The sequence below is a fragment of the Strigops habroptila genome, chromosome 3 (assembly GCF_004027225.2).
Source record: "Strigops habroptila isolate Jane chromosome 3, bStrHab1.2.pri, whole genome shotgun sequence".
Lineage (NCBI taxonomy): Eukaryota > Metazoa > Chordata > Aves > Psittaciformes > Psittacidae > Strigops > Strigops habroptila.
Genome location: NC_044279.2, coordinates 15,180,951 through 15,194,245, shown reverse-complemented (window position 1 = coordinate 15,194,245; position 13,295 = coordinate 15,180,951). Strand labels below are relative to the sequence as shown.

Genomic DNA, 13,295 nt, shown 5'->3' with positions numbered 1-13,295 from the left:
CCAAGCTCCATTTTTCCTCTTTATTCACTACTATGTTACTATTGCATTTGGATTCCCAACACGATGCAGTATAAGCCCTCTCCTCCTCCATGCTATTGCAGAACTAGGAAACAAATCAGCTGATTTAGGCTTCAACCCTTTCAATTAATCTACTGCCATGGACTCCATATACCATTTCCCCCACCCCCCTTATTAAGAAATTATTTAACACTTACCAAGAAACAAGACGATCAGTAAAACTATTATTGTAAGGAACATCTTGTTCCAAAAAACTGCCACTTTGCTCCATAGAGGAATCATAAAAATCTTCTGCCATCTGTAAAATAGCATAGTGTTATTCAAAAATAATGAAGCACAAAAAAAAAGAGCATAACAACCTCACAGAAGAGAGCTTTGTTATTGATACAAGACTTGTGCAAGGTCTCTGAACAGCTGCTTTAATTGCAGTATAATTAAGGTATACACAACTTTTCTAACAATCCAACTTGATTGTCTCTTTTTTGTTTGTTGTCAATACAAGGAAAGACAGTTGGTTCAACTTGAAAACTTCGTGCATGATAGCAGGTACTCTCCAGATGTGTTTTATTTTAGCTTTTTCTTTGGCTAGCTTACTTTGTGTTCAGTCCCGACTACAATAAACTCAGGGATGAGGTAAAGACTGTAAAACCCATTCCATTGTTTTTATTTCTGTCCACTTATACGCCTTGTTGACAAATAAATTAAAATAAAAATAAACAAAATAAATAAAGTAACAAATAAATAACATTATAACAATAATAAAAAAATAAAAACCCTCCACAAATTAAGATAATCTCTACCATCCTTCTTCAGAAGGCTTATTTTTTACACTGATGAGTCTGCATAATTAGAAAGTACAAGGATTGTTATTACATTCTAACTTGCAAATGATAACAAAAGGACAACTCTCACGTTTATGTTTTGTCAAGGGTTAAAACCTCTTTCAAGAGCATAAATTTGTTGGCTACAAAAGCAACTTTAGAGGCCCAGTGGTGAAGACCATTTTGTTGTTGTTTATACAATCATCTATTAAATATTGCTGCATGGAGGGCTCTGCAAGAATTCACACTTGGAGTATGAATGAAAAACATCTGATGTGCTCAAATGAACTGAAACCCACAGAGACAACAACAGAACACCTGCTTGTCCTTTGCTGCAGGTTAGAACCAGTGCTACTGTACAAGTGAAGTAATACCTAACTATGCCAGTGAGGGTGGAACACAGGCCTCCTAGTCACCATCTGATTATTTTAGGCAAAATTTCCAACTTTTGTTAAGAGTATTTACATTTTCCAGAAACTGTTAAAATTTGTCCTTCAGTAAAGGAGTTTCTAACTTACTGTGAACTTTTGTTAGACCACTGCATCATTTCCAATGGTTCCTTCTGGTTCTGTACCAGAAGGAAAGTGTTTAGCACTGTATGCTCAAAAACCTCATTTAAATCTTTTGGTATCATCCAAATTCCTTCTAGCAGCCATGGTCTGTGTCAACAAAAACGCTTACTTTAATTAAACCAAGCTGCTCAAACAAAGCCAACCTGCTAACTCTTTAAACATGTAATTCTCCAAGTTTCATACCAATCTACACTTAAGAAGTGATCTTCTGAGGTATGATCTTAGACCAACTACACAGCCAAGTTATATTCAGGCTAAAAAAAAATAAATCAATCTCTTTACTGCAAAGTCTTCCTATGTTACCTTTTCACACTTCTTTTTCCTCAGCAAGTGTTGGCATTCATTTTACCAATGCTCCATTTCCTTTTGGTGACAGAAGTCACATAAATATAATCCTTTCAAATTACAACACTGGCCACAACTAAAGGTGTGCCGCATTTGGCAGTATGGTTCTGTCTTTTTGCTTACTCGCATTTTTCTGTTGTCAATTTACTTATTCCCCAGGAACTTACAAGCTTGTTAGCAAATTCAGGAATGAGTTTAACACCCAAAAAATGTGCAGGCACAAAGGAGGCAAACAGTCTGTTTGAAGACTGACAAGCGAGCAAATCAAAACTTCAGAGAACAGCGGCTTCATGTCTGTCTTTAATTGTGCATGTTTTTCCACTCTGACAGAACCAGCTCCCAGACCACTAAACACTGTTGCCCTCTGGTACTGTCAGAGCAGCTAAATCTAATCTTTAACCACACAAGATTCCTGTGACAGTTTTATTAAGAAGGTAACTGCACATGTCACGAAGGATTTCACTCTTTCAGAAGCCACTGTTCACAGGAAGAGCTGAATGCTATAAACCAAGCACAAAAATCTATCCTTTGTATATAATTAAAAGCACTGTGTTTAGTGTTTGAATAGATTTTGGTACACTGCAGGTTATGAATTTGCTTTTCAGACACATAGACTAGACTCAAGCCCTGTATATGTCACAAGTGAAGCCAATACTCCCAATGTACTCTGCATGTGTCATCAGCCTGCAGAAATTCTTGCAGCTAGTTGCCTCACATAAGCCATTAATAATCTGATGAATACAACTCCCAAAATAATTCTTACATACAGTTGCACTTTTGATTAGAAAACAACAGAAAATACCAGAACTCAATAATTTATGTTGAAATGCTGAGCTCCTCACAAGTCAGTTTGTAAAAATCAAAGGTTAGATTAGATTTTAGAACAGTTTCAAATTCTAAAGTTGAGGAAACATGACTAATCACTGGCATCGGCTGTGGAGGATCCAACCACTTAAGACTCTCCCACAGGTTTAAGTAGTTAAATTCAGACCCTCTACACAGCAGGGCTTTGTTCCAGGTTTTCTTCCTGAAGGTATTACAGTAAAAGCTACATTTTTCATCCTGAATACGAATTTAAATTTAAAAATGCAGAAAGCAAACATGTAATGGTTTTTACACAACATAAAGTGGATTTTTAAAATTTTTTTTATTAGCTTTAAGGTTTTACCCTACTTTGGGTTTATTTGCTTGGTTTTTAAGATTTACTAATCTTCTGGAAAGAAATCATAACCATTTCTCTTGCCTCCTGCAGAGAAGCTAGCTTTCTTTCCTATACAGAAATAAAAATAACATTACCAAATTTGAAGAGCTACTTACAGGAAACAAGATAATGCTGTAAGCCAGGCCTTTGCATACAATAAGAGTAATCAACACATTTTGTTTCTTTCCCTTACTAAGCATTTATTTTACAGGAATGAATTGTTTTTCTTAATGTTTGTGTTGTGTTCCGCAAGTTTTGTCTTATTAAGCTATACATAAACTTAGAGAGGCCTTTATCTCAGTACTTCTGAACCTTCTGCATCAAGCTGAAGTCCACTTTTTTTTTTCTGAAACAAGCAATCGCATATTTCCTACAGCCCCTACACGCAATGTATATGGCTAGCTTTGTGCATCAGTTGTCTCTTATCTCTTCAGCACCCGCAGTGCCTAGTGTACACAACAATGCTGCAAAGCTGCTCCTCACAAACTTGACAAACAACTCGTGGAAAAGCCACGCCGTACCCTCATTTCTTACTGAGCTCACAGCATAGGAAGCTAGATGTCCTCCTGTATGTTGCCTGCTCCAAAAACCCCGGAGAGAAAAGGTCTCATTTGCTGCTGCAAGCAATGGGGCTCATCTTGGGAACCCCGGCTGCTGCTGGGATGAATCAGCAGTGTGTAAAAAACAAACACAACACTCTTTTAAGAGAAGCTTATAGTTCTTGAGACTCCAGATGCTCAAGTACCAAACAGCATTCCTTCAGCTGAGGTCACAACTAGTTTAAGGAACAGCAAAGCTCCGTGTTTATAACAACAGAAGCATAAAACAGACCCAAACCGGTGAGAAGGCCGAGCTGGCGCTGCCAGCACACTGAAGTCCTACCTCAGCGGAGAAATAAACGGCAGGCACAGCAACAGGATCACTCCTATTTCACCGTACAGGAAGGCGGCAACGGCCGTCCACTGGAAAGTCATGGTCCCGAGGCCTGCGGAGGAAGAGGCGGCTCAGGCGGGCCCTGACACCCCGCCACCGGCTGCCGCGCGTTGGGCCACGGAGTTTCAGAGGAAAACATTTCAAAGTCACTTAACCGCAGCTTCGGGTGGGGGGGTGTGTGTGTGTGCACCGACTTCCCGTCCCGGACCAGCCCCCGGGGCAGAGCTCCTCCGCCGGGGCAGGGAGCTGGGACCCTCACCGCTACCACCACCGACCAACACAGCGCCCGGCTCGGCGGCCAGGGCAGTGCCGCCGGGGCAGCCCCGCGCGAACAGACCGCAGTCCCGCCTGTGCCGCAGGCCGACGGCTCCCTCCCGCCGCGCCCGTCCCCCCTGCACAGCCGTGGAGGCGAGGCCTGGCCCGCCCCGCGCCCGTCCCGTCCCCCCTCACGGCCACCCGGCCTTCGCAACCTCCTCAGCACCGGCGCCCGGATGAGCCTGATGGCGGCGAGTCGCTGTCTAAGGGGCGGGGAGCGGAGCCTCGCCCGGCCGAGCGGGCTGGGGTGGGCAGAGAACGGGTCGGTCCTTCCCGCCGGCGCTGTCAGGCGGCAGCAGTGCTCGGAGGATGTGGGCCGGGCCGAGGTTGAGTGACACAGCGGCCGCAGGGCCCTGGGCTGGGCGGAGGGGGCCGCGTCCCAGCTGCGGGAGGTGCGGGCAGGCTCCCCGCCGCCCGCCCCAGAGGCCGTCCTTGGCTGTCTGCCGCTCCGGCTGCCCCCCCCAGCTGCCTGGGCTCTGGCGGGACCCAGGGTGAGACATGGGCTTAACGACCGAGCCTGACTGACTTTATTAAGGACCGCACCTCTGCTGGAAAATGCAAGGACCTACGCGTTGAGAAAAGTTAAATACTTTTTTCATATTTAGGGAATGGTTGTAAGCATTTTGCTCTGGGGTCTTGCTGTAATCATCCCACCGCCCCATGACTCGAGCTTATTCGAGCAGGGACTTCAGCTCAGCTCGTTAGTTTCTGAAGTTCAACTGAAGTACCGTGTCCACCTGTCCATCCCCCCCTCCATGCGTTGCAATACTATAATGTATTAAGATCCTGTAAATCTGTTTTCTCCGGGAAAATAAGTCCAGTACTCATAAAGACGCCATAAATAACAACCAGATAACAGTCTCAAACACTGTCAAACGGGCATGTTTGGACCTCATGAATAAAACAATTCAGAAAATCCTGTTCTATCCCACTGTCCTGTGTGGTGCTTTTTACCACCATAGCGAGGCTCCAAGCACATTATTTCCATACCTTGGTACCCATTTTCCTGTTTCTTGGCCATCTCTTTTGCTACCCTTGTAACTCCCGTTTTCTGCCTGGTACAACTTCCCCCAGTCATTTTTCATTGTTGTTCCTAGTTCTGCTGTATCTGTACCCACGCCCAGCATTTCTGATACCATTACTTGGGCAGCCTTGGTGTTATGTGGTGTTACTGAACTACTGATACAGTTATCGGGCTCTCTTGGCCCTCCGAACTTCTAGTTCTGAAAGAACCCACAAAACGACTCCAGTTATCTGTGTAGTTCAGTTTCTGTTGTTCAGTTGTTGTCTAACTTCTCATTAACCACTAGTGAAATCTAGCCATCTCTCCCGGAGCTATCTGCAGCCTTTACCAGCCGCTCACACTGCTGCATGTCACATTTGGCAGTTCCATGTGTCATTGATACCCAGTTTTCTGTGCCCTGATCAGTCAGCACAGGCCAGGGCCCACCCAGCAGCTTACTGCCTGCCTGCAGTCCTAACAGATCCTGAGATGCTGCAGGTGGAAGAGGTTACCTTGTCTAGCTTGGCTTCACCAGCCCTCTTGACGCAACTACCTGCTTTTGGGAATGCTGTCCCGATTAATTTCCACCAAAATGAGACAGATTAAATGCCGTGAATAGTAGTTCTTTGTTACTTTAATCCATTGGAACTGACATGGGGTAGGAAGTTCTTGCATAAGCAGTTTTGAGCAGAGCTGTTTGCAGCTGCTCACAATCTGAAATTGTTTACACTTAAAATTTCACAGGTCTGTGGCCTGGGGATGGAGCCAGTGTGTTAACATTTTCCTAGCTGCTGCCAAGCAATGTCTGGATGAAAGGTTATATCCCAAATAATTTTTTATGCATAACAAGTATTGGAGAGTGACACAGCCAGCTATTTCTATCCAATCTACACCGTGGAAACAGCTTGGGTTTTAAAAAGTATTTCTAACATGTTTTCATAAACATATTTAATCAGAAGTACAGACAAAACATAACCTTTTAGTATGTCCTGGTTATTACATTTTAGCTATTGGCCTACAGCCATTATACTTTATTGAAGCTGTTAAAATGTTATTAAATACTTTCTGTCCTTTAATTCCAGAGCAGTTTCGATTTCTGAGCTGCTTACCTCTTACTAGCACAGTAAGCTACTCTCCCAGCAGCCTAGCCTCATACTGATAGGACACTATTTGCACATCCCTCCTGCCAGAGACTCTGCTTTTTCACTTCAGGGGCTTTGTAAGATCTCAGATTCACTCTACAGTGACTGCTGTGCACTTCCACTGCAGCTGCTGTGTGTTCCCCACCAACCTGGAATAAGATCTGAGGAATAGAGAGAGAAGCCTCTTGCAAATATCTGTGAGACCTCCCTTCTCCTGTTGAGTGCATCCTGCCACTCCTGGAAGGTGTTCTAACTGAAGTTGTACAAGTCTGGGTTGTTGATCTAAGGCTGCCTATCCTACAGTGTGATAAATATGCCATTCAAAATATATAATGGCTGGCTGCTTTAGGATAAAAACCTCATGAACCATAAGACATTACAGCTAAAAGAAATGATTTTTTCTCCCACCAGTAAGATGACAAGGTATTCAGGAGTACGAAATGCCTGTGTATTAGCAGCTGGTGAGAGGACAGAAATCTGACTAACCCTCTGCTGAAACAAAGGCAAAGTTCAAACTTGTTCCATTCTACTTTGTCTTGTATGACAGCTTGTATGGCTTGTATAACATCATTACACACTGCATTAACTCAAGACAGAGAAGAGACCTAAGAAACAACTTATCAGTAGGGAACAGAGAAAATGGTATTGTATGGGCTGCGTGAGGGATTACTGCAGCAGGGTAAAAGTTGTAAGAAAATAAAGGTATTACAAGAATATGGCATTGTTGTGCAGGGTGGCTTAGCACCCTGGACAAAGAGCTGGACCAGTCGCAGGAGGCAAAGGACCTAAAATATGAAACAAAACTTTGTATCTTATGTTACTGCAGAAAAACTTTTAAAAATTTGAAAATTAGAAAATAGACTCAAATTTGAAAAAGACTGAGTACCAGGTGACATTGTAAGTAACATATACAGGGGAAGGAATCTATCTAGTGGCCTTAAACTGGGGATGAGGATTTTCCCATATTCAAATGGCTTATAATGAGAAATATGACCATACACTAAAACAATGCTGGGAGTTAAATAGCTAACTCCCATCTTTAGCAATTTAGGTACATTAGAACAGTATGGCTGTTCAGAGCACGGCTATAAACTCCGATTTTGCTGTTTATTCTACATCAACACAGTGGAGTGTGTGTTCAGATGCATACAAAATTCACAAGGGAAGGCGGCTTACAATTAATTTCATTCTTAGAAAGGGATGATAAACTTCTGTGAACTTTTATGGTGCATAACTGGCCACGTAAAGCACTCTTTAATTATTAGGTATTAACAGCAACCTAGATCTTGTACTTCAGGCAGAAATCTCTATGATTGATCTCACACAGGCACAACAACTGCTACCTTCAAAATCATCAAGTATTCAACTCCTAAATAGGTCAAGGTATTTCAAGTCCTCTGAAATTCAACTTCCCCACTACAAAAAAAAAAAAAAAGGCAAGCCTTGCATTTGCGTTAATTATAATAAATAACTTTTTCTTCTCTGCTCCTTGTGGCTAATGGGACAAGTAATAGCGGCTTGCCAAATTCATAAAAATCTTAAGGAAATGCTAACACAGGGCTTGGTTAGTACTTTCAATAATCCCTTTCTTCTGCATTTCAGCTGTATGGTTTTACTTTTTAATTCTAATGCAGAAGGCTGGAGGCATTTTCAGAACTGAGGAGAAGTGAGTATTGCGCTATAGCTGGATGAACTTGAGACTGGAAATTGAGCAGTCCTAAATACAATGACATGCAGTTGGGAAATAAGAACTTTTGCTGTAAAACTGGGAGCTTAGAAATTACATGATGAACCTTAGTAGAGGAAACGTGAAGCATCAGAAAGAGAAGTATTAACTGCAGAAGACATTGCTGGGGGCTTTTCTTGGAATACAACATGTAATTGTGCTCATCCAATGTCAACAAAAAATTACAATCCAGAAGAGTAAAAAAAGCAGTTGGCTGAAAAAATGGAGAACCTATTGCACCAAAAAAGGTTGCAGAGATTTTCTCAATTAGCCTATGATAGCAAAGCATGTCTGTAGTTTTCCATTTGTTAACACATCAGGAAGGTGACCGTATCGGAAGAGTTATGTAACTCCGCTGTCTTAAATAGTGAACTAGACTTGATGACTCAGGACGTGCCTTTCAAACTTATGTTCATATGCCTAAATCAAACATAATCACTATGAAAAATAACCTTTTATACCACTGCATTGAAAAATTATGAGAATTTAGATATCTAAATGATCTGGGGAGTATCAACAAAAGCAAACTCCCCTCCCCCAGGTTGTCACAGTTTATGGCGTAATAAAAATAAGTACAATTGTATAGAAAACCAAGTTATTTATTTAGAAAATTTAGAACTAATCACTTGTATATTCACAGAAGTCTGAGGCAGAAAACGAAGCAATTTCTGATATGAATTTCTGTGTAAACTTATAAAGAAAACAAATTATTTGATTACAAATAATTGTACTGTACAGATTTGTGAAATTTCCCTTGCAGAACAAGTGCAGCTGGTGTGTAATGTTACTGTCTTGTTCTGATTTTCACTACTTCCCTCCTATACAAAGATTCAAAGCCAAGTGGCTGTCACGCTTTGATAAGCAACATACCGGCAGGCAGAAAGGACTGCAAGAGCCCCACTGAGAAAATCTGTCGGCTTTTCTTTGACCTGTAAAGTTCTGTTTTGGTAGATGACAGGGATTTAATCTTTTATATAATCATTACACAGTAAATAAACAAAACTGAATTTAGTTAGATTGAACTTTCAAGTCTTGTATTTTAGATTCAGCTAAGTTTGTACGTTGAGATAGTTTAAACTACTTCTTCATTTTACTCTTACTTCTTTCCATCATCATTTATCTGTTCCAGGTTTCTTCCACTATATGAAGTGTGGAATTTTTCTGAGTTGTAAGTAAGCATAGAAAGTTTTAGTCTGCAAAAGCAACATCTAATTTAAAAGAGGATACCTTGCTGGGCTTCAAGGCCTCACAGTCTTTTGAAGGCTTGAAACATCTACTCAAATTTTGAAGTTAAGTCAAAAACTTCTATCATTGATCCCTTTGTATTCTGTTGGTCTGAAATTCTCGGTATTATTTATAAGTAGTCCTTCTGATTTTAGGAGGTTTTACGTAAGAAAGGCCCTAGTTTTGCAAACAGTGCTGTATGCAATTGTTTGGTGAAAAAATAAATTAAAATTACTGGAGTCTTACAATAGCCGATCCTCTGTGTAGTAGTGCATTGGAAAGAGAATTCCACATTTGTGCAGTCTGGAATATTTTCTAGCGTTAAAAATGCTGACATAAAAATAGTAAAAATATAAAATATCACCCTGATCATAATGTTATGCTGAAAACTTTGAAAATACTGAGTATAGGAATGTGACTAAAAAGTAGAAACTCAATTAAAACTTTAACAATGTATCAACAATTGCAAAAATACAAGTTCATATAGAACTAAAATACTTTCAGTTATCACACACCATAATGGTCATTCAAATAATCTAGTACTGCTGAGGTACTTGATAAAACATTAAAAACTTTTTTTTCTTGCTTTGAACTTATGCGTTCCATCATGTACATTAAGTGGTGGTGAAAACATGTAAAAGGAGTTCCAAGCTCAAGAGCAATGTCAACCCAGTCCTGGATGCACTTCAAAGGTGTCTCTTCGTATCCTGCAAACATTGCTGGATTTGCTAAGAGTCCTCTAGCCACCATTACACCTTCAAATTGGAAATTAAAGCAGTAAGTTACATTATAGTTTAAATTTTACATTAAATCTTCCTGTAGGTTTTTTATAGCACCCCCTTAGGACAACCACCCAAAGCTTACAGGCAAGTAATGGGAGAACAACAGGGATGGGTATTAATAGCTGTACTGGAGAAACACATTTAACAATCTAAACCTCAGAGTACCTACAACACCTGTCAATACATTCCACTTGATGATGTCTCCAGATTGACCTCTCCAGAATTGTGAAATGAAGCTCAGGACACAGAAGCCTTTCTTCCCTACTTTTGAAACTGCAATTCAATTGTATTTTGGTTTTATTTGCAACACACATACAAACCTGCCTTTTTAACATAATATTACAATGGAAAGATGCAAGAGTAGCAGTACACTAAGCTAAGTTATTTTTAGTGCAACTCAGCTGATTTGCTGACCTAGAATCCTTCTTCCAGTAAGAGCTCAATGTCTCAATTATATAAATCTCAGGGTTCTTGATCTGCACTAAATCTTTCTGAACAAGCCAGTGTATTTGCAACTGTAATCCCAAATTGTCAGATAAACCCATACAAGTCCTACTGTAATTTTTCTGTGGTTAAGGGATTCTGTTTTCCTGCACTGTCAACATACAGGCTATCATACTTAGTCTTTTCTTAAAAGATAGGAAGATAAAAAATGAAAAATTTCTTTCACTATTGTACATGACAGAAAAAAACTGATGCTTTATAATTTTGTTTTTGAAGGTCAGGTGGGATATGAAAATATTCTTTTCTGATATGTATTTCCTCTCTGCTTTGTATTTGGGAGGAAAGTCACTGTAGCAGCACAGCAGTTTGGTTCAACTGATCTTTGCTATAAAACACCAATAGTGTCAAAAGAAACTTGCCACATGAACTTTTCCTTATGACACTCTTTTCTGTCCTGTTGTTCTCTAGCTGAAAGACCAAAGTGTGTAGGTACAGATCCCCTCTTCAAAACATGTACTGAATTTCTGTATTGTCTTGTAACTATAGATGGTTGCAGGAATCTACTGTGACTAAATAACTGCAGGGCAATCCTGCAAAAAATCCTCAAATTTTACCACTGAAGTGTAAGACAAGATAAACACACACAGATATGAGAGTGCAATACCTCACTGTGTCCTTGAAGCTAACCATCTCAACTGTTAAATATCTGGCTTAACAATAGTTCCTTTTCCCAACATATTCTTACGGTAAGAAATCTGATCCTATGTGCACGAAGTAGAGATTTCCAAGTGGAAGTTTACAGTTCTTTAAAAGATGTTCAGCTCCCTAAAGAGATAGACTGAATGTCTGAAGGTCCCCCTGAACTCCACTACTTAGTGATGAGATAGCATAATTAAGCAAAGAGCTTTTGTAATTTGCCTTGGAAATCATTATTTGTGGCTTTGAATAGCAGTGCTCTAGTGCTTGTATGATTACAAGTGATTCTGTTTATGAGTTTATAAGGCATCTAAAACACCCTCCTTCGTCTCCTCGAAGAGTGTAAAGAACTCAAATCATATCCTACTTATAGCTAAATACTTTGAAATCTCATTTGTATGAGTTTACTTAGAAAATAGTGTTTAATCTTACCATCTGCTCCTGTCAAGTGATGAACTCTTTCAGCATCTCTTAAAGTTTTAATGTCTCCATTAGCCACAATAGGTATAGACATGCTTTGCTTAATAATTTTAATTGCATCATAATGTACAGGCTGATGTCTTTCTTCTACACTTCTCCCATGTACTGTTATCCATGAAACTCCAGTTGCTTCAGCTTTTTGACACAGGTCAACTGTTCTTTTTAAGTCTTCATGGATCCTACAATTCCACAGAATGAAAACATTAGATAGTAAGTTACCTGAACTGTATAAAAAGCTGTCCTCCATAAGGAGGAGTTATCACAGATTTGTAGAAATAACTATAAATAAAGAAAATATTACTGTTGTAAAATAATGAGGCTTGGTCGGTTTGTTTTAATAAAGACATATGAGTTTAATGTATGGAAACCACTATTTATCATTTCCTAATTATATCACATCTCTGAAATGTACATGATAAATTTTACAGAGATTGAGCAAGGGTGCCCAAAAGATTCTAAACCAAACATCATTATTTTGCTTACTTTGTGGAAAATAAAAAAAATCTGATTTATAGTAGTTCCTCTTTCACAAAAGATTGCAAACTCTGTTGAAACTTAACTGGCAAATATACAAAAGCCATATGGGATGTGTGGATGAATAGCAGAAGTGGTACAAAGCAATGCAAAGCAACAGTTTACAGAATGGAAGCAGGATGTGTTCCTTGCAGCAGCTGTGGGGACTAGCTCCCAGTTTTGTTACCCTTCCCTTTATAGCCAGCAGCAAACGTAGCTCTGGCCTCCAGCAGCTCACAAAGTAAATCCTTGTGATGATACACACTGTGTTGCTTTTCTTTTATGGAACCATGAACCTTTTAACTTGTACTTTCATGTCAGTTGGATTGCAAGAAAACTCATAGCATCCAGTATGTTACCTGGGTAAGTAGTCAAAGCCTGTGCTGGTTCTACTATCTAAGTCTGGGATTACTTTTCCCAGATATTCTTTCATCTAGGGTCAAAAAAATCTCAGCAGTCTTCACATGTAAGGAAAATATTATAATGTGTAATATTATATTCACAGAATTACACACAGTGTATTTATTACACAAACATGCTTCTTAAAAAAAATTAAAAGGATTATTCCATGTACCACAAACAAAACTTTGGTTAGATCTACCTTATTTTAATAGATACTGAAAATCTCGGTTTGTCGATCTGATTCCGTACATGTCTCACCATATCTTGAACAAGCTCTGGTTTATTTATTAAGCAAGCACCATAACCTTCTGCCATCGCCCACCTTTAAAAGAAAAAGAACATTTGTATTCCACATTTGAAAAAATGCAGATCAATTTCAGTCAGATACATCGGCTTCTTTCCTTACAACCTTCCAAATGTGTGCTTGAGTAGACCGAGATAGTACTGGCTGTAGATCAATAATTTGTGGGCAGTTTGGCACCAGCTTTTAGATCCTAGTTCAGTCTCCATTTGGACAAGTTACTAGTCTCTTCCAGTTCAATCTTCTGTCCACAAAATGGACTCAAAGGAAGATAAATTAACATTTAATCAACAGTGGTTTACAGCGTACATAAAATAAAAAAATTCATGTTTCCCCTTCCACTGGATCATGGATTTCTTCTAAACAGAAAATTACTT

The 13,295-nt window shown here is 39.8% G+C and overlaps 1 protein-coding gene across 4 annotated transcripts in view; it reads right to left on the bottom strand.

Annotated features, from left to right (window-relative positions):
* The window catches only part of DUS4L (dihydrouridine synthase 4 like), a 36,901-nt gene that overhangs the window by 17,814 nt on the left and 5,792 nt on the right, over nucleotides 1-13,295 (bottom strand). Inside the window, exons 5-8 of one of the 4 annotated variants that reach the window (XM_030480897.1) lie at nucleotides 12,817-12,939; nucleotides 11,655-11,881; nucleotides 3,840-3,942; nucleotides 216-316 (exon numbers count right to left, since the gene is read on the bottom strand). In XM_030480897.1, coding sequence (XP_030336757.1) covers nucleotides 216-316; nucleotides 3,840-3,942; nucleotides 11,655-11,881; nucleotides 12,817-12,939 — 554 coding nt within the window. Of the gene's footprint in view, nucleotides 1-215; nucleotides 317-3,839; nucleotides 3,943-4,360; nucleotides 4,629-8,659; nucleotides 10,056-11,654; nucleotides 11,882-12,816; nucleotides 12,940-13,295 lie in introns of those variants that run through there. The other 3 variants (XM_030480900.1, XM_030480901.1, XM_030480899.1) reach the window with 3 other exon arrangements.